The sequence below is a fragment of the Anser cygnoides genome, chromosome 1 (assembly GCF_040182565.1).
Source record: "Anser cygnoides isolate HZ-2024a breed goose chromosome 1, Taihu_goose_T2T_genome, whole genome shotgun sequence".
Classification (NCBI taxonomy): Eukaryota; Metazoa; Chordata; class Aves; order Anseriformes; family Anatidae; genus Anser; species Anser cygnoides.
This window is the reverse complement of record NC_089873.1, coordinates 77,451,584-77,473,056: the sequence shown is the minus strand read 5'-3', so window position 1 is coordinate 77,473,056 and position 21,473 is coordinate 77,451,584. Positions and strand designations below refer to the sequence as shown.

The following is a 21,473-nucleotide window of genomic DNA, read 5'->3' as shown; positions in this document are numbered from 1 at the left end:
AAATGTATTGGTAGTTTCCTTTCACCTCTAATGTAAGTTTTGAATATCCAGGTGATCCTACATCCAGAGTTTCTTTCTTCAACCAGCCCATTGCTGCCCTTGGACTATGAGGAGTTTGTTAGAGGCTGTCACCTGGGTGTGTTTCCATCATACTATGAACCCTGGGGTTACACTCCAGGTAGGCAATCTGTACATTTAACTAGTACCAAAGATGAATACACATTCTGTTGATGCAGAGTAGCTTTACAGCCAGTTTCTTCTGGAGTGCTGAAAAAACTCTTTTGACTCTGTTTCCTCTGCAGTGCAAAGGTCTTACTGCTGGCAAAATTTGGGGGCCAGGTGGTATAAAATGGCATCTACTGACTGACAACTACTCAAATTTGTCCCTGCGCTGGACCCTTTCCCATACTAACATGTAATCTTTTGATTTTCTGTGGCTTTAGAAAAAAAATTAAACTTAATTTTTAACTTGATTCAGGTATTTTAAAAGAAGATTTAGAGGAATATGCATATTGAAAAACTTAAAGCAACAACTCCATTGCTACCAGCAGACATACTTCAGTGGATTTAATTCAAGATAGCAATTAAGTCTGATAGACATATGTAACACCGTATGTAAGATATTTACCACAAACACATAAAGTGATGGTGAATATCACAGATTTAAAGGGAAGTTTCTAAAAATACAGAAAGCTTATAGTTTCTGACATTAAAAAAAAAGAAAGTTAAAAATCCAAAATTTACAAAAGGCACTTAACATCTAATGAAATCAGTGCAAACTATAAACTTGAATACTTGTGAAGATCAAATACTAGGTGTCTTTTATGTCCTCCAAAATATCTTCTGTAATCTCGATACACATCTAAAAGTTTAGATGCTCCTCTGAAGTGCATTTGCTGCAAGCCAATGAATCAGAATAAAAATTTTTGCAAAGTTGATCATTCTCCAGAGCTATTTCTCTCCAAGTAAGAGACCTATCTAATTCCAGCTAAGACAACGGTCTTGCATTCCGGCAATTTCTCTTCCTGTTCAAGTCTCAGCTAAAGTATAAAGAAAATGTGACAACCAGGTAACTTTGAAGTAGCCCAGCCAGAAAAGTTAGACTGTTAACAGTTTTGAGGAAAGCTGTGATTTATGCTAGTTAAAAGAATAGCTTCTCTTTCTTTTATTGCAAAAATTATTCTCTTTGTTGATATACCCACTTAATTCTCCGAGAAACAAAAAATGGTGGTTTTTAGGTGGATTTATAGCTCTGTTTTATAGACACCAGCTTTGTTGTCATATGAATGAACGGCGTGTAGACGGCTTTCAGCATGTCAAAGACTAGAGTATTTTATTTTATCTGCCTGCTACCATAGGATAGGTTTAATTTCATCAGCAAAAAACTCTTTAAACCTGAGTAAATAGTTATTCTTGCTCACAGCAATGACAGAAATAACTACAAAAGATGTGTACATTTTATAATTTTATGATACTGGTTCCACACCTACTTTGAAAGCAATCCTAAATTAATGATGCTTTCTTTGTTGTTGCTATAGGGATCAGTTTACAAACAATGAATATCAAAATACAAAGTTTAACCTGCTCATGCAACTAAGTGATTCAATTTTCCAAATAGTCATGAACACCTAATGAACATTTGTGTATAACAGGCTTCAATTTTAACTCCAAACAAACAGTCTAGACCATATGTTGGGATTCTCTGTTTTGAACATGGACTCCCAGAAAGTTTTCAGTTTAGCTGCTGGGAAACATGAGGCTAATTTCACAGTGCAAAATTTTCTCTTTAAAATTCCATTTTTTTCTTTCTTCTTTTTTTCTTTTCCTCTAAATCCACAACAAAGCATAATAGTTTTCCCTTGTCATTTTCAGAGCAGCTCTAGTTTTATGGGACCTCTGTCAGCCTGTTTCTTTTTCTTTTTTTTCTCTCAGGGTAAAATCATTCAAAACATACTGCCCTGAAACACTTTTTGTCTGTTTCTTTTGGCAGCTGAATGTACTGTGATGGGCATTCCCAGTGTGACCACAAACCTTTCTGGATTCGGCTGTTTTATGCAGGAACATGTTGCTGACCCAGCTGCTTATGGTAATTTTTTTTTTTAACACCATATCATAATAGTATTAGGAAATCAAAAATCTGCATTAGGAAATCAAAAAGCATAGCAACAGTGCTTCAACTTCTCACTTTCATGCTTTCACCATTGCAATGCAGTTCACTGGGGGAATACATTCAGAGCTGCAAAAAACAGTTAGAATCATAGAAGCATAGAGTCTCCTAGCACTTCATAGAATCACAGAATGGCTCGAGTTGGAAGGGACATCAAAGATCATCTAGTTCCAACCCCCCCTGCCATAGGCAGGGATGCCACCCACTAGATGAGGTTGCTCAAGGCCTCATCTAACCAGGTCTTGAATTAAGCATTAATATAGTCTTACTTAACCCTTGAAGCACACTTTCCATAATTGGAAATTCTTGAGGTAATGCTGTTTTTTAGAAAACAAGCTACAAAATACCTTCTCCCCATCCACTCTCTTCCACCTCCTCCCCCTAAAGTGGCGCAGGGGACTTGGGGGCTGCAGTCAGTCCCTGATGCTTCACCTCTGCTGCTCCTTCACGGTCATTCTCTTGGATGCAGTCCTTCCCAAACTGATCCTGCGTGGGCTTCCCACGCAAGCAATTCTTCAAGAACTGCTCCAACATGGGTCTGTACCATGGGGTCCATCCATCAGGAGCAAACTGCTCCAGCACGGGTCCCCAACAGGCGGCAGCTTCCCCCAGATCCCCTGCTCCTGAGTGGGCTCCTCTCCACGGGCTGCAGCTCCGGCCTGGGGCCTGCTCCTGCAGGGGCTCTCCATAGGTTGCAGCCTCCTCCAGGCCACATCCACCTGCTCTACCGGGGGCTCCTCCACAGGCTGCAGCGTGGAGATCTGCTCTATGTAGGACCCATGGGCTGCAGGGGGACAGCCTGCTCCACCAGGGGCCTCTCCACAGGCCGCAGGGAACTTCTGCTCCGTGCCTGGAGCACCTCCTGCCCTCCTTCTGCACTGACCTTGGGGGATGCAGGGCTGCTTCTCACTCCTCTCTCTCCTAGCTGCTGTTGCACCGCAGTTTTTGGCACAACCCCACCCGTTTCTTAAATCTGCTCTTACAGAGGCACAAATAACACCACTTACTGGCTTGGCTCTGGCCAGCAGTAAGTCCCTTTGGAGCCGGCTGAAACTGGCCCTTATCTAACATGGGGCAGCTGCTGGACTCTTTTCACAGAGGCCACCCCTGCAGCCCCCCACTACCAAAACCTTGCCACGTAAACCCAATGTGCTGCCCCAGGCCAGGGCCAGGGGGTTTCTCTCTGGTCCCCCCTGCCAGGGCTGCCAGCAGAGAGTCTGGGGGCAAATACCCCACAACACACGCTGCCTTGCCTGCCACTGGCAAGAGGACAGGGGTGCACAGGGGCCTCTATCTGCCCAGCATTGCTGCTGGGATCTTCTAATTAGTGCCTCAAGTAGTGGCTTGGACCCTCTCTTCACACACCACCCCTGCTAAAATCCCACAGAGCCCCTCTTTCTACCCAGTACCTGTTCTGGGATCCCTGAATAAGCAGCACAGACTCTCAGTCCACCCATCAGCTATGCCCTGATCCCTCCAGTAGCAGTAGAGCCCCTGTCTCCACCAAGCACCCCAGCCACAGAGAGACAGACATACACACCCTCCCCTTCCTCCCAACACCCCGACCGGATCCCTCAAGTAGCTGCCCTGAGCCCTTCGCCACCCACCATTGTTGCTGGGATCCTTCAAGCAGTGTCAGAGCCTCACCCTGCTGGGATCCCTTAATTAGCAGCATGGACCCTCTGCCCTCCCATCTCCCCTACCCAGATCCCTCAACTAGTGACAGAGCTCCTCTCCCCACCCAGAGAGGGTCTATAGGGTAGACCCTATGTCCACCCATCACCCCAGCCAGGGTCCCTCAGCTAGTGAGAGTCCGTGGGTCCCCTACCACCCCAGCCCAGATCCCTCAGGTAGCAGAACAGCTCTTCTCTCCATCCACACCACTACCAGCATTGCTTAAGTAGTGGCTTGGTCCCTCTGTCCTCCCGTCTCCACTGTCCTGATCACCTGAGTAGTGGCTGAGTCCCTCTTTCTGCCCAGCACCCCTGCTATAATTCCTTCATTAGCAGCACAGACCCTCTGTCCTCCCCCCTCCCCTTCCCAGATCCCACAAGTAGGGGCTTGGACCCTCTTTCCACCCACCACCCCTGCCAGGAGCCTTTAGTTAGCGGCAGAGCCCCTCTGTCCACCCAGCACCCCTGCCCAGATCCCTCAAGTAGCAGCTCGGACCCTCTGTCCTCCCACCTCCCCTCTCCCAGTCCCAGAGGTAGCAAGTGACAGAGCACCTCTTTGTGCCCACCACCCCACCACGATCCTTTAATTCCAGACCCTTCTGGAAGTAGCTCAAGCCCTGTCCACCTACCACCCCTCCCCAGATCCTTCAGGCAGCGGCACGGACCCTCTTTCCACCCAGTACCCCTCCTGGATCCCTCAAGCTGTGGCTTGGATCCTCTACCCACCCAGCGCACAGTCCCCTTCTACCTAGTACCCTGCTGGGATCCCTTAATAAGTGGCTTGAGCCCTCTGTCCACCAATCTCCCAGATCCCACACATAGTGGCAGAGGCCACCTGTCCTCCCACCACCCCTGCCTGGATCCCACAAGTAGAGACAGAGCCTCCCTCTCTACCCAGTACCCTTTCTGTGGTATCTTAATTAGTGGTAGAGGCCTTCTCTCCACCCAGACCCTTCAGGTAGCAGCACAGTCACCATTTCCACTCCTCTGCCCAACCAGTACCCTGCTGGGATCTGCCAAGTAGCAGCTCAGACCCTCTGTCCTTCCACCTCCCCTGCCCTGATGCCTCAAGTAGCTGCAGAGCCCCCTCTTCCCTTCCACAACCCCTGCCCAGATCCCATAAGAGGCACAGAGCCCCTCTTTCCAACCAGCACTCCTGCTGTGACTCCTTAAATAACGGCACAGACCCTCCGCCCTCCCACCTCCCCAGTCCAGGTCTGTCAAGTGGCAGTACAGGCCTTCTTTCTGCCCAGCACCCCAGCTGGGATCCCTTAATTAGCTGTAGACCCCTCTTTCCACCTAGTACCCCTGCTGGGGTCCCTTAATTAGCGTCACAGACCCTCTCTCCACCCAGCAGCCCTACCCAGACCCCTCAGGTAGCAGCACAGCCACTCTTCCTACCCCTCTGCCCACCCAGCACCCTTGCCGGATCTGTCAAGTAGCGGCCTGGCTCCTGTGTCCTCCCACCGCCCCTGCTCAGATCCCTCTAGAAGTGGCTCAAACCCTCTCTGCCCAGATCCCTCAGGTAGCAGCACGGAACCTCCCCCTCCCAGCCACCCAGCACCCCACCTGGATCCCTCAAGTTGCGGCTTGAATCCTCTGCCCGCCCAGCACCCCTGCCCTGATCCATCGAGTAGCGGCACAGCCCCTCTTTCTACCCAGCACCCTGCTAGGATCCTTTAATAAGCAGCTTGGACTCTCTCTCCACCCAGCACCCCTGCCAGGATCTCTCAAGGAACAGCTCGGACCCTCTGCCCTCCCACTTCCTGCCCGGACCCCTCAAACAGCAGCAGAACCCGTCCCACAATTAGTGGTGTGGGGAGCTCTGCCAGCGCTATCTCCCAGCCTTGAAGCCCTCGGTCCAACAGCCCTGCAGCAATTCCTATGTTCCCACATGCTTTCTTAAGTTATTGGGACCAACCAGACTGGGTTCCCATCTTCCCATCAAGGCTTCCCATTGCCTTCCTCCCCCCCCTAGCTCCCCCCCCCCCCAGTGCCCTGGCAGCCACCTGCAGGGTCTCTGCTGCTGGCCAGGCTGTGTCAGATCACATGCATGTACATGCAGATCCCAGCCACAACTGGTGGATCTCCATGGACACGTTGTTTATATCACACCCCACCTGTAGAATGTGTTTCCAGTTTATGAAAAGCATGAGCGTGCCTTTTGGTTTTCATTACATCTGTTTCTTTGCTTTTCCCTCAGTCTACGTAAAGACAACCACTGGCATTCATGAGATTACTAACACCTCCTTTGGCACAGATATGTAGTGTAATGCCAGCTGGTGTTGCATTGCCATTTGCCATGTGGCCTCGAGCCCTCTGTAGAGCTTTCATGCCATCCGCCATAACGTTTGTAATACTTTATATTTCCCTGGATAGATTTACTATTGCCTTTTTCTCACGTTGTTATGCCCAACCATGGCACGTGAGCTGTGGCAAATCTGGGGAATGTGGTTGACCAGATGGGCCATTGCTGTTTGCACTTGTATTTCTTACCTTTGCTCTACCTGGATGGGTGCTGGCCTTTGACTTTGCCTATCGAGGGTGGCACGTCCCCAGGAAAGGGGTGTGTTGTCCTGCTCCTCGCTCCCCATGTGTCTTCTGTCTGTGGCCTGTGGTCTCCCCCGTTCCCAGCACTGTTTCGTCAAGTGTGCAATCCCACATGGAGACTGGCCAGACATGGGGCTTAGGTCACCATGAGCCACACAGAGCCCAAGGCTGCTCCCGTAGACTGGACAGGGCAGGGCCAGGCAGGAGCTCCAGCAGGACATTATTATATATATATATATATATAAAACATAATATTATATTATATTAATTATATTAATATAATATTATATATAATATATATATATACAGAGAGCATAGGTCACTTGCTCTTCTCTGCAAAAATACGGGTGTGGGCATTGACGTAACTTATACATTCCTAGGGAACACCAAGCAGTTCAGTTAAGGTAGTTGTGTGTCTGTCTTATCTATTGAGATAACTGAAGTCTGTCCTCCTTTTCTTTCCAACACCCTGGGGACAAGAATAATGTATTGATCTTGGCAAACTACACAGAGGCAAAGTTTACCTCTGCCCTCTCTCAGCCAGAGTTGTGCATTGATTAATGTGTGTGAGTTAGCTTGTCTCTGTTCAAGACACTTGTATTTGTACTGAAAACACAGCCCATGTCCTACAGACTGATTCTGACCATCCACATTTATAAATTCTAGTGCAAACTTGGAAAGCATTAGATATTTTTTAAGCAGCCAGTATTTTAAAAATGATGGGAGATAAAAGTGATATGTCTTTATCGAGAAAATCTTGAATCCTTTTGGATATATTTACACAAGAGAAACAACAAGAAAGCCTCTAAGTTTTGAGTAATCTGCTGTATTTCAGCTTGAAAGGTAAAGAAAATTGAAGTAAAAAAAAATACATATTTCCCTACATCTTTGAATGCCATCAAAATAGTAGCAAATGTTCCAGTTATAACCAACTGCCTCCCAACATTAAAAAGGACATCTAACACATGTAATGTTTGTAAGTCTATGTGACAGAAAGTAGAATGGAAATGTAAGAGGTCAGTTTCAATTCAACTCATCTCCTTTTTTGTGTCTTTTAGGGATCTACATAGTTGACAGGAGGTTCCGCTCACCTGATGAATCATGCAACCAGCTGACTCAGTTCCTGTATGGATTTTGTCAGCAGTCCCGTCGCCAGAGGATCATCCAAAGAAACCGAACTGAGAGGCTTTCAGATCTGTTGGACTGGAGATACCTAGGCAGGGTGTGTGAAACTATTAATAGAGGTATTAAAAGCTCCAGACACAGTGTCTGTCTTCAGCATCATGCTACTCTGCAAGGAGGCACCCCTGTTCTGAAAGGCACCCATCAAAGGTGCTAAAGACAAAGCCCGTCTTTACATTTCATTGTAATGCTTCCATTGTCCAGTGGTATGGAGGGACTTGACTTAACTGAATAGGTTAGAGCAGAAGCCAATCACACTGAGTTTTTTGTACCTCTCATGCTAGTCAATGCAAAAAGCTTGTGCCTCTGAGAAAAACAGCACCCCTACACTAACTGAGTAAGATTTGTGCTCCAAAGTCATCTGGACTCTTTTCAAGGATCCTATTTCTTCGCAGAAAGAGTAGTCAGGCATTGGAATGGGTTGCCCAGAGAAGTGGTGGCATCACCATCTCTGGGGGTGTTCAAGGAAAAGTTGGACCTGGTGCTTAGGGACATGGTTTAGTGGGTGACATTGGTAGTAGGGTGATGATTGGACCAGATGATCTAGGAAGTCTTTTCCAACCTTAATGGTCCTCTGATTCTATCCATTCTTCCTGAAAGGCTGCTGGGTCTTGTGGATCGTCAGAACTCCTAAACTAAATCTGTACCTTAAAGGCAAAACTGTTTTTGATTTGACATAGAAAACACCACAGTACCACCTACTAAGAAATAGCAAAGCAATATTAAGTCCACAGGAGCAAAGGAGTGGAAGGATCCATATATATCAGTTTTGTAATGATTTTGGACCTTGCTCTGCTTTGGTATCTGTGTGAGATCCTTTCTGTTTATATTACTCCTGACACAATATAAGACTGACACAGGCTGTTTTTTTAATACAGGTGATGGAGACTGGTGAATATAATGGATCCATCAAATGTTTTTACCAAATTCTTATGTGCCAAGCCTCAGAAGTTCATAAATGTTTCTTCTTTGTAACTGTTACACATGCTCTGTATGCAAGAATGAGCCCAAAGTTTAAGTATATACACATACATATTTAGAGATGTAAAATTTCCTGGTTTTAAAAAGACACAGTTCTGTCTTGAGGGATAAAGAATGCCTGTCACTCTACACCAAACTACACCGACTGAGATGAGTACTGTTTTCCAACTTGGTACACCTTAGACTTAAAAGAACCTTATTCAGCTTCTGTTCCAGCTTCAGCTCTACTTTGGAGCTCATTACTTCACAGTGATGTGTTTGTTACAGGTAGCAAAACCATTTGGATTCTCTTTAGCTAAACACAGGTTCAGGCTTTGTTTAGCATCACCTTTGAGAAGATATTCATGTTACGTTCCTTTTTTTTCTGTGTAAATCCACCGTCCTCCTTGACTTGTAAAGGTTTCTCTTTTATGTTGCAGTATTACATGCATGCCAGACACTTGGCCCTCAGCAGAACATTCCCTGATAAATTTGAGATGGAACCAAGTGCTCCACCAAAGGTACAGTCTGCTTTTGGAGATGAGTTCATCTGCATTTTGGCTGCTCTACAGAGAGAAAGAAAGAGAATGTGTGCATGTTTGAGAGAGAGAGAGTCAGTCAGCAAGTTTTGTTCTAACTGCAGATAAATTAGCTCACAGTTAAAATCTTAAGATGTAGACCCAAGCTCCAGTCACAAGTTGTAATGATATCAAATGCAAACAGTAAGGATACCATGTGCAATACAGGGACAGTTCTTCCAGTGATTTAGAGTGATCTGGATGGGACTATGCCACTTTAGACCAGCTGAAGAACTGGTCCTTGGAATTCCTTAGAAAAGCGTCAGCTTCTAATTTTGCTCCTGGTAAACTCCATGGAGATGCTCTGCACAAATCCAGTAATAAAAGGGAAGCTGGGAAAAGATACCAAGGGAAAACGAGGCAAAACACTGCATTCATCTAAACAGGGTATGTGAGGAGAAGGCTGTGGCTGGAACTGCAAGGGGTCCAATTTAAAGGCATACTTTCAATCAGTTCTTGTGTAGTGCACGTTAGCACCAATTTTAGAAGGGATGCTGCTCAAATTCAGTCCAGACACCCCCAGAGCAACTCAAGTTTTCAAATAATAAGAAGAAAGGAATCACAGAATCACAGAATCACCTAGGTTGGAAGGCTCAGGCCAAGACTCCTTCTTTGGCTCTGGTTTTGCAGAAATTGACATATAACTAGAAAATTGTTCAAAACTTCAGACTAATTCTGAATTTCAGTCAGAACATTCTGACTAGAGAGTTTAGGAGGATTTCATGTAGAATTGAGGGTTTTAATGCTCAATAAGTCAAAGAAACAATGCTGGAAAGGAAGCGTATTGTTTATGATACAAGCTAAAGATCACTGCCATACAGGCAAATACTTCCTATCAGAGAAGGACTGAGAGGACCTGTATTTAAGGGAGTTTAATTTTGGAGTGGTCTAGCTTACATGCCATCATCAGTGGTTTGCCTTGAAGTGCTGACTGCCTTTAATTGCTGTACACAACCAACTGAGGAACACTGTGATAACGTACAACTTGCTTCTCTCTCTGCCAGACTGAAGGTTTCAGGTACCCCAGACCTTCGTCAGTGCCACCATCACCTTCTGTCTCTCAGCATTCCAGCCCTCACCACAGTGAAGGTGAAGATGAAGATGAGGATGAAAGATATGATGAGGATGAAGAGGCTGAAAGGGATAGGCAAAACATCAAATCTCCCTTTTCCCTTGGAGTCTTACCTCAAGGAAAGACAAAGCAGCATGGAGAGTACAGGAACTGAATGTGTTGCTCTCACTGTATCAGGGTCTCTTCATCCATTCAAGAGTTTCTGCCGTAGGCTTGGCAAGCTTTGTGTTAAGGACAGTGTGTTGTGATTAGGAGAATCTTAAATGTTACTTAAGTTACACTGTTGGGAAGCCTAATATTATTTCACCTTGAAAGTAGTTTAAATGACAATTCTTCTGTGCCCAGTGAAGGTAGAAGAAATTTTTCAAGCTTAGTAAACCTAGAGAATGTGATAGTCCCCTCAGGAGCTTATACAAACTGTAGATCATACCTTTGTCTGCATAATCGTCTATATTAATCATGGTCTATGCTGATAGTTCTGTTATGGTTGTTCCAAATGAACTCTTGCTTCATTTATGTCCCCCATTTTCCCCTCCCAAACTGAAGTGATCTTTAAACCAGAGCTCAGAAAATGTAGAGAAAAAAAAAGTGTTACACTGAGGAAACCTTATCAGGGTTAAAAAAGATTTACTGAAAACAAAATGGTCTTTATTTTTCCTTATGCTGTTTATCTTACTGTAAGCTTACACCATTTAAAGTATTTTTTTTCCGCACATGGAAGTGTTTTGATTCAGTGGTAAAATATACTGTGGAACAATATAAAGTCTTATGCAGTGGGCATTTGAATTTTAGAGATAAATGAAAATCATCTTCCTGAAGTCATTTAGACCCACAATAAACAGCAGACTGTTTATTTTCTCATTTCTCTGGTATGTTTCTTTAATTGTTTTCATCATGTCTTACATTAAGTTTGTTAACCAACTAGTTCAGGGAAGAAATGAATGTTATTTGGTTAAAGAAAATGACAAAAAATTGCTTAATTAACACCTTCTCATGCAGGCAAACCTACATGCCACAGAGTAATGTGAAAACATTCAAAGTTGTGCATTTCAATTCTTCCAATTTCCCCATTAGTTCATGCTCTATTTCACTTCTGTGGAAGAAACCTAATCTTAAAAAATAATTCTAAACTAATTCCAAAAACATATCTTCCCCACAGACATAATTTGTAAAAAGCACATGAAACTTCTTTTCAAAGTGTTTGGGGAATAAATGAACCTTACAATGAAAACCAGACATCTAATTTGTGTTATGTTTTTCAAAGGTATTTTAATTTTCAGAGAAGCAGAGAGTGCCTGAAAAAAGATCTTCAGAAGTAGATCTTAACATGAAAACACTAGGAAGGAGATCCATCTTTTATTTAGAAGTTTGAAAATCAAGAATTTCTCAAGCTGTTTAAGAAAAGACATTTCCAGGAATTGATTCAGGCTGTTCCTCAGCAGGTAGGATGATCTGACCTCTAGAGGTATTTACCTTCACTGTCTCTTCTAGGGAGAGCTTACATGGGCAGCTTTGATTAGATACCTACCTTTCAAACACTTAACCAACACTTGAAGACATGGTTCTTACTATAGATCATATAGAATAAAAGTGATTAAGTGCCTATCTGTATTTTTGGTCACCTAAAATCAGTTTTAAAATTGGACTTTCATTCTTAAGCTGATTTGGATAACTGAAAAAATACCTATTCTCAGAAGACATGTTCAAGTTTTATGGCAAAAACTTGACTGGATTTAGAAGGAGTCACTATTGTTTAGCCACTTACAAAGTAATTAAAAATGATTAATAAGTATTTTTCATGTGAAAGCAGTAAAAACAAAGATACCACATGTATTTTCTTCATACATTTTACTAAGTGGAGAACTGCATTCTGTGAGCTCAAAAACGTGTGTTCTTTGCTGGTGTGGATTTAATCAGTTACCTTGCAGAGTCAATGAATATGATGTTTAAGGGTGCAACACTGTTCTCCACAGCGTTCTCCTGGAAAAACTGACTGCTCATGGCTTGTATGGGTGTACTCTTTGCTGGGTAAAAAATTGGCTGGGTGGCCAGGCCCAAAGAGTTGTGGTGAATGGAGTTAAATCCAGTTGGCAGCTGATCACAAATGTTGTTCCCCGGGACTCAGTATTGGGGCCAGTGCTCTTCAGTATCTTTATCAACGATCTGGACGAGGGGTTGAGTGCACCCTCAGTAAGTTTGCAGACCACACCAAGCTGGGCGCAAGTGTTGATCTGCTCGAGGGTAGGTAGGCTCTACAGAGGGATCTGGATAGGCTGGATTGACAGGCCAAGGCCAACTGTATGAAGTTCAACAAGGTTAAGTGTCAGGTCCTGCACTTGTGGTATAACCCCATGCAATGCTACAGGCTGGGGGAAGAGTGTCTGGAAAGCTGCCCAGTGGAAAGGGACCTGGGGTTATTGGTCAATAGCAAGTTGAATATGAGCCAGCAGTGTGCTCAGGTGGCCAAGAAGGCCAGCCGCAGCCTGGATTGTATCAGAACCAGCGTGGCCAGCAGCACTAGGGAAGTGATCATCTCCCTGTACTCAGCTCTGGTGAGGTAGTAGAGGTCTTTTCCAAACTAAATGATTCTGTGATTCTAAAAGAACATTGAAAGGATTTAAAGGGCATATTGATTGAAAGTTAACTTTCTCTTAAAAAAAAAAAAAAAAGGATTTCAGGAAGCCTAGCACTATTGCTTGTATCTCAATGCACTGTTATACTGAAGAAAAGCATTTCACCCCAAATTCCCTGTAATTTGCATTAACATCATCTGAGAATGATCCAGCACTTCCTTTGTTGCCTACAAATGTTCTAGTAGTGACAAGCTGGTGAACATCTGTTTATCATCATTCCAGACCCAGCATCATTTCAGTGCTGGAAGATATGATCACTACACACATAACTATAGATCTTGCTAAATGATGGAGACACAGCCCTGACAGTATTGAATCTGGAAGGGTTTTGCTGGAGTTGCATTAAGACAGCTACGCTTTTTCTTTCTGGACAAGGAGAAAAATAAGCAACATGTATGATCATGACTTCAGGTTCACTTAGAGAGTTGGAATGACATCTTGTAGAAAGTCAGCTATGTTTTTTTCATCATGCTCACACGTTGTGAGCACCAGCCCAGTGACAGAAAGTGCACAATTTTTGAGATATAACTAAAGTGAATACCATGCTCAGTCTTCTCAGAAATACTCCTGCAGGGGACAAAGTAACCTCTGCCTCCCACCTTTAGGCTTATTGTAGTTCTGCCTTGTGTGTTAGGACCAGATATCAGTAGCAAGGCAGTTTTAAGGATGGCAAAACATTTCTGCCTTTTGAATGTGCAATGTTAGGGGGAATGGCTTCTCATTCAGACAAGGCAACAGGCTGTCTAACTTAAATGCCCCAGTTTTCTAACTGATACTGTTATCTGACAAGGTTAGTAGCAGCTTTATGTTACATAAGCAATTATCTGCCATATTGAAAATACTGGGGTTTCACAGACAGCTCTGTCCTAAGACAGAATTGTTATTCTGGTTCATGATACTTGGAAAAAACAAAACAAAACAAAACAAAACAAAACAACAACAACAACAACAAAACAAAACAAAGCAAAAAAAAACACATTTAAACTAGTGAGCTCAGATCCACAGGAATACATACAAAAGTCAATGGAGAATGAGATTAGTACAGTTTTTGTATTTCTAGGACATTTAGAGGGACATGAATTTCAGAATACTAAATCAGATGTCCTACTTTTTGTCTTAATACTGATTGATCGTACTGCAAATTTTGGTGAAAATTAACTTAATGCACTTTCAGAACATTCTTGAAACAGAGTTACTAAATGAATGAAAAGACTGTGGTGTCTTTAGAATTCATTCTGTCATATAGTATACACTGCTATTAATAGATATATTACTGCTTAAAAATAAACAAACAAGGAGATTTTGATTTCTTCTATGTTCCTTCATGAAGTGACATAAACTAAAAACAATTACTGAAAATGCCTATGGCCCCATGATAGAAATTAATTCCTCTTCAGATGCATTTCTTTGTGTTGAGGAGAAGCATTATGTGTGAGTTAACAAAAATAATTAGCAGTGTCATGAGAAAGATCTGAGGAAAGTAGTATTAAATGATGAAGAGCAGGACCAGGGCTAAAGGTTAAAAAAATAAAACATAGTTACTTGGACACAAGAATCATGTGGCTATTTTTTAATTACATGAGAACTACAGAGGGCTTTCCAGTAAAACCACAAAACTGCATGAATAATGTTCAATATATCTTTATCAGCATGGAATAATTAACCATTTTATATATCATTTCAGTTTGAAAACTTAAAAAACAACAAAAATGTACAAGAATGATGCAACTATATTCTGTGTGCCAGCTGTCACATATGACACTAGATTTGTAACTAGTGTGCCACCACCAGCTCCAGCAGATCTGTACCATATGCAGCAGTAGTGACTGTATGCCATGGACCCTACTGAGTCCCTAATCCTGTACTAACCTTCACCAACATACAGGGCCAGAAATGAAGGAATCCACCTTAATTGGAAATAAAAATGGCTCCGACGTACAGCTGGGTAGAAGGTGGCAAAAGGTTTTCCACTCACTATTGAAAATTTGATTTTAATAAAGTAATTGTGCAAAAGGACAGCTTTAATAATCCTTTCAGCTAAGATGGAACAGTGTATTTTAAATTTTGAACGAGAAGTACAAAATGATCTAAACAAGGCAAGAACTTTACAAATAATATCTTTAGCTGAATTGGTAACTTTTAATCAGTTTGTATTCAAACCATTGCTATGAATAAATATGTGACTCTTTTGGAACTTAAGTGAGGATGAATGAAATACTCTGTTTACACAAATCATGGTTTCAGGGTATACAGAATACAAATGTTAAAGAAATTTGAAATATTTCACCAATTTGATAAATTATCCGTCAAGTAGCCAGGGTGATCACCATTTTCTTCTTCAACTGTAAGACAAGACACAATGGGGAAAAATAAGATGTAGATAAAGGAAAGTTCAGTCACCCATCGTTTTCAGGATATAAATATACCTCAGGGACAGCCCTAGTGTAATCTGACTGCTTAGCTAAATGATGAAAAAAGAAGTAATCATGCCTGCTGTCATTTTAAATGTAGGAATTTTTCTGTTTGTTGAGGAGCAAGGCATGTCCAGGGAAATATTTTGGTAAAAGGCACAAATTTTTCATGCAGAAAAAAACAATATATTTGTTCTGTATTTGCACATTTCTCTCAGTCAAGAGGATTCTATGCAATGGGCAAAAAATTAATCTGTGTAACTGAAGAGGTGAAGGGTACCTGTACTCAGCTCTGGTGAGGTCACACCTTGAGTACTGTGTTCAGTTTTGGGCCTCTCAGTACAAGATGGACATCGAGGCCCTGGGGCACGTCCAGAGAAGGGCTACGAAGCTGGTGAAGGGCCTGGAACACAAGTCCTGTGAGGAGCGGCTGAGGGAACTGGGATTGTTTAGTCTGAAGAAGAAGAGGCTCAGGGGAGACCTTATTGCTTTCTACAGCTGCCTGAAAGGAAACTGTGGGGAGTTGGGGATCAGCCTCTTCTCACAGGTAACTAGTGATAGGACTAGAGGGAATGGCCCCAAGTTGTGCCAGGGGAGGTTCAGGTTGGAAATTAGGAGACATTTCTTCTCAGAAAGAGCAGTCAGGCATTGGAACGGGTTGCCCAGGGAAGTGGTGGAGTCACCATCCCTGGGGGTGTTCAAGGAAAGGTTGGACCTGGCACTTAGGGACGCGGTTTAGTGGGTAATATTGGTAGTAGGGTGATGTTTAGATCAGATAATCTTGAAGGTCTTTTCCAACCTTAATGATTCTATGATTCTATGACAGGAGACAGAGTGCATAGATTTAGGGTCTCAGCATGGTGAGCTGCATGTAGGCAACAGAAGATAAGGGGTTTGGGATAACAGCTTTGCAGGAAGGCTGGTCTAGGGAGGAAAGGTGAACTATTACAGGGTGAGGGAGCTGGGTGACAGGAGACAGGGCTCTTCATCTAAGGGGGTGCAATATGCGTGAAGGAGATGAGGGAACACAAGTTATTTAAGACTGACTCAATAACTGGTTTCTGCTGTAGGAGGCTGTGAAAGACAGGCACAGGTTTTGAGGTTTTGATTTGAGAAGCAGAAGTATGCAGCAGCAGTGTGAGGAAGCAGGTGATGAGGAGACAGAGATGGGACGGCTGGACAAGCTCTATGGCAGGCTGGGAATACATGAATGATTATTGGATTTTTCAGGATATTTCAGGGCTCTGCCTCTAAATCTCCTTGGGACCTCTTGTTGGCTGTGCCAGTGACAGCTCTCAGAAGCCAAATGTTAATCCCACAGCTCCTATTCTGGAGCTTTTTAGAATTCTTTTTAAGCATTTCTACCAGGGCAGAAAAGCCAATGGAGTAATGAAAATTTCACAAGCAGTGTTTTGTAGAAAAAGGAGTCCCAGTAGAAGTTTTGTTCTGGAAAATTCAAATCAAAATAGCCATTCCCTGGAATCTAAACCAATAAAAATCTGAAAAGCAAATGAAAAGCAGACTATAGAAAAGTTTACCAACTATGACTTCTCAGATTCATGTTCTAGCTTGTGTAAATGTACACCCTGATAAAATATACTCTGTGGAACACCTTATTTCAAGACTGACTTTTCAGATTAACGTGTTAGTAAATTAAGTATTTATAAACCCCTTTTAAAAGCTCCGGGCAAAACAAAACATGCATTTACCTTGTTCTTGGGCTTTCTGTAAGGAACTAAGGAACAGTGCTGCAGCTTCAGAAAGAGATAAAGGATTTGTGTTTTGGCTGCGTGTTTCTAGAATTACAAAATCAAAGATGCCCAGTTTGTTAGTGTTTTATGCGATTTCTTTATTTTGCTCTTTGCTTTTTTATATCTACAGTTAGAGATACAAATAGAAAAAAATACTGCTCTTTCCTTCACTCTATAACTTTATGTACTCAAAACCAGCCTGATAAACGTCTAACACAGAAGGGGTTAGCTATTTCTTGCCAAAGGGGGTTATGTTAGAGTTCCTTAGAAAGTAAAAAGAACATTTTTTTTTCATGTGTTATTGTTTTGCTACAGGGTTATTTCCTCCAGGCACATTGTCTAGTATGAAATAATGTTGTTGACTTTCGTCACTTGTCACTTCAGCATAATTAATAATTTCATTTGATTTTTTTCCACTGGGAAAAGAAAGTCAAAGGGACTGATGATAATGTGAAACATTATCATGTGAATGTTAATAATGTGAAACATCACCACTTATGGAAGTGAAGTCACATAGGTACACAAGAAAAGAAAATCAGATACATGGTCTTTATAATATGCTTTTTGGAATGAAGGATATAACAAAAGGAAGTTATATAAAAAAAGTGCTTCCTTAAATATGATTCCAGGAAAACAACCCCTCTCCTGTTTCTATAGATTTCTTTCCTAATCTGAGGAAAGACTGTGGGCACTTACTTACCAAGCTGCATTCTGTCATACAGATCCTTTTGCTGGCTCTCATCTGAGATGAATCGCCGTCCCTCTAGAAGAACAGTGGGAAAAGGTGAAAACAACCTCGCAAATCTGTTGTAATTTGTACCTTACAACCCCTATAGTCTTTTCAAAACCCAAAGTTACAGCATTAATTCTACAAACATAAAATTGGATGCATTTATCCCCCCTGGGGTCTTTTGAAATCAGCAATAGTCCATCCTTAACTGGAACACTCCCAAACATACTTTATTCTAAAAAGGAGTTGTTCCAGCACTTTTCATTCATATATTAATCTGCTGTAGAAGCTGTATGCAGTATGGAAGAATCTACTATATTTTCTTCACTTTTTCCTTGACTCCTATATGGTCAAGAGCCTTCAATCTCTTTGCCGGTCTATAAAGTATTGTTTTTTAAAGGGATTTTGTTATATAAAATGAAAAAGAACTAAAATAACTAAGTTATAATAATAGATAACAATAACAATTCATTATTCAGTTGGAAGAAGTAAATAAAAAGGAGGGGGGAAATCTTTTTTTATTTTTTTAATTTATTTGAAGGAATTTTGCTCCCTCAATACATACCTTGCCTGGTACTTTTTGGTTTTGAAACAATTCAGAATAGAATTGTTAAAAACACAAATGTTTCTGTTAAATGTGGATCTGCATGAGAGGACAAGATCATCTCTCCTTGACTCTAAATTTTATGTTTAATGCTCCTTTAACTCTGCACTAATACCAGAAATTCAAAAGTTAATTTGCAAGAGTTAATTACAACAATATCAGTAACCCTGACATCCAAGTTCTTCTTAGAAGAGGTTGCTTGTGGTCTGAATACCAACTGTAATGCAAGATGCTTGTAATAGGAATGTGTTTTATCCTATTGCTTGGGAAGATGTTTTAATTAAAGCCTGAGTGAGAATAAGGGATGATGACTATATCTAGTATGTCTTAAACCCCCTTTAAGATTATTTCAGTTAAGAGAATTGCTTTTCCAATAGGTTTTACAATCAAACTTCCAACTATATACATTTCCAGTACTTTCTGGTTTGCTTTTCTTCTTCCAGAAGTTGCTTTCTTCAATTTGATTTCTTTAAAAATTAGTAATAATACTGGCAATGCCACTGTTTCAAAGACAAGGAGAAATAATGATAAGCATATCCAGGTAGGGTTCAGAACTTCTACCTCCACAGTAACCTTAGGCATTTACTGCTTGTGTGGAGCCAAGCAGATCAGGAATAATCCAGTGGTATAGAAAGTCATCTCCTCAAAACTTAAAGAGCTTGGGACTTACGTGCACCCTTCAAATACAGCATAGCCTGGGGAGTCCAGTTTCTCCTTTGGAAATGAGCCTTTATGCCAAAAAAGAGAGAGAGACATGTCAGCACCATACGCCGTTACAAACAAGTACAAGTACTTACACAGCACAAACCTGCGAGATTCAAGGATGCTGCACATTCAGCCTGAGTGAGCTGTTTACCTGAGGAGCACTCCAGGAGAAAGATATGAAGGACACTGCAAGGAACAGTGCCACTGAAGATGCTGTCAGTTTACGGAGTCCCTGTGCACAGTGAAGAACCACAAGACACAAGAAAAGGGTTTCAGGTCTGTAGATCTTCTCAACTTCAAATCTAAATGTGAGAGTATTTCCAGACCCTCCTTTCTCCCTGTCTTGCTGCCCAACCTCCTCATGCTCTGTGGCTATTTCAGCTTCAATACACAGTGATCTAACAGGAGGATGAATGTTAAATCAAACACTTTATTATTCTCTTTACTCATTATAAAGGTTCCATACAGGTGAGAACTCTCATTGAGGTGAACGCCTTTTGTGCTTCTGCTTACAAGGACACTAGATCCTGCAGAAATGAGAATAACGTGCAAACTAAAGGGAAATATCATATAAAATGTATCTTGATTTTACCACACCTGAAGACAGAAACTAGACAATAAGCAAATGTAGGGGACTTGCTATTCCAAACAAACAAACAGGGAAAGTAGATCACTAGTTCCTCAGGAAAGGAAGTTTTTAAACATAACATCTTATTTGCATCAACCACGATTACATACTTGTCATGAGAGAGGCTTGCTTGATTCTTGGAGTTTGTTTGCTGATGCAGCACATGCAAATGAAAGCATTCAGCATAAATCCTCTGCAAACAAATTGCATATCTGCTTGTTTGCACAGACCATGTTACTATTCATGCATTGGTAACCGTGATGGGCAACAGAGAGGATCTACCATTATGATTCACAGTGTTTTATTTCAGCCTGTTTTTGAGAGCACATTTTGCTTATTTATTTCTAATGCAGTGGTTTCAAGCACACTGAACATAACTACATGTATATTTATCTTAGGTTATTTTTAAGTTAAAACTATTAACCCCCACTGCAGTTCCTAAAATATTATGTTCACATGAAAAATCTTGAATTGCAAAGTAAATGTTTCCCACATACCAAAAAGTCTCACTCACCTTCATACTTATTGCAGTGGTGAATCTTCAGTCTTCGTTTCTTGCGATAACTTGTCACAAGATCTCCTACAGGTTTGTGGTACCTTTTTAAATCTTCAGAGTGAATGTCCCCTCCCCTTCTGTGGCAGGGTGGGGGAGTCTAAAGGGACCTTTTGTCAGCCCTGTAGATGGAGAAGTAGAAGGTATGATGATGACTCCTGAGGGAAACCTGTAGTCTTGCAGGAAGTCAGTGAAGTGATTGAAAGATAGACACACTTGAAGATGCACCCCATTAGCCAGGTGAATACTTTCTGAATACATCAGCATCAGCCCTGTGCATTTGCAATACAACATCACCTTCTTGCCAGATGATCAATAACAACAGCCAGAAGCAGATATTAATATGGATGATGAGTATTTACCTAGGATAATCTAACTTCAGGTTGTTAGTCATTTTGGAAGCTGGAAAAGGTAGTAAATTACTCCCCAGTCATAACATGCCAACATCGAGAAAAAGGTGACTTATCCAAGGGTCACTAGCTTGAGATTGTTCCTAGCATACAGTTAGAGGATGTAGTCTCTTGTTTGTTCTCTAACAATCTCTTGCATATGCTTTTCTTACACATGAATAAAAATACAAAGCTGAATAAAAAAAATAATAATTAAAAAAAATCCTTAGTAGCCAGAAACACTTTTCTGTCTCATGGATTGATTGGAGTAAAAGCCCAGGTCGTGGGCTTGAATTGGTCAAGCAGTGGAGCAGTTAACAGAAGAAAGGCAGGAAGAGGGAATCAGAGAAGCCATTTCCATAAGCTACTTCTAAGTGATTGTTGTCTCATCACAGTCATGGATGGTCGTTTTGGTCCTCAGGCAACGAGTGAAGCATGCTTGATTCCTAGCTTTGCTTGTTGTGCAGCTAGTGTTTTTATCTCTGCTTCTTCATTTTTTCCTTTGTTAAATGAGAGGGGATCAGAAGGGGAAGGGAAGCAAACAGGGAGCCAGAAATTTGCTGATTGGAAGACTGAACAACAACAAAAAAACCTACTCTGGGAGCCTCACAAACCAAACCACCTTGTTATGTAACAAAAATACAAGTCATCCTATAGGTGTGACAAGCACATGCTCATGTATGTGGAGTCTGAATTAAGAGTGTGCAGGAAATGTTAAGGCTTGGTAGAAGCTTTTTCCTGAGATCAGGTGTCTGTGGAGACTGCTCTGAAGCACGCTGTTACTGAAGATGCAATTACTCTCCTGCTTTTGGGGGGAATTTCTCTCTGTTCTGTGCTGATGCCAGACAGAATGGGTCATCTAACTTAAAGATCTCACATTAGCTACA

At 41.9% G+C, this 21,473-nt stretch overlaps 2 protein-coding genes across 4 annotated transcripts in view; one reads left to right on the top strand and one right to left on the bottom strand.

Annotated features, from left to right (window-relative positions):
• The window catches only part of GYS2 (glycogen synthase 2), a 65,485-nt gene extending 54,261 nt beyond the window's left edge, over positions 1-11,224 (top strand). Inside the window, exons 12-16 of one of the 3 annotated variants that reach the window (XM_067000605.1) lie at positions 52-178; positions 1,991-2,086; positions 7,449-7,612; positions 8,973-9,053; positions 10,115-11,224. In XM_067000605.1, the coding sequence (XP_066856706.1) occupies positions 52-178; positions 1,991-2,086; positions 7,449-7,612; positions 8,973-9,053; positions 10,115-10,336 (690 nt within the window). In that variant the 3' untranslated portion in view covers positions 10,337-11,224. Of the gene's footprint in view, positions 1-51; positions 179-1,990; positions 2,087-7,448; positions 7,635-8,972; positions 9,054-10,114 lie in introns of all 3 variants that reach the window. The other 2 variants (XM_067000612.1, XM_067000609.1) reach the window with 2 other exon arrangements.
• A 3,225-nt stretch (positions 11,225-14,449) lies between these two features.
• SPX (spexin hormone) lies at positions 14,450-20,947 on the bottom strand. Its single transcript, XM_013184566.3, has 6 exons — positions 20,159-20,947; positions 19,168-19,248; positions 18,982-19,039; positions 17,678-17,740; positions 16,936-17,022; positions 14,450-15,157 (listed from the first exon to the last, which is right to left on the bottom strand). Exons 1-6 carry the CDS (start codon positions 20,162-20,164, stop codon positions 15,099-15,101), a joined length of 354 nt encoding a protein of 117 aa, XP_013040020.1. The 5' UTR covers positions 20,165-20,947; the 3' UTR covers positions 14,450-15,098.
• Between the last annotated feature and the right edge of the window lie 526 nt (positions 20,948-21,473).

Coding starts and splice junctions, on each gene's coding strand:
- SPX (XM_013184566.3), bottom strand. Junction 17,741..18,981: donor GCTGTATTTGAAGGGTGCAC/GTAAGTCCCAAG, acceptor CTGTTCTTCTAG/AGGGACGGCGATTCATCTCA. Junction 17,023..17,677: donor GTATGACAGAATGCAGCTTG/GTAAGTAAGTGC, acceptor TTGTAATTCTAG/AAACACGCAGCCAAAACACA.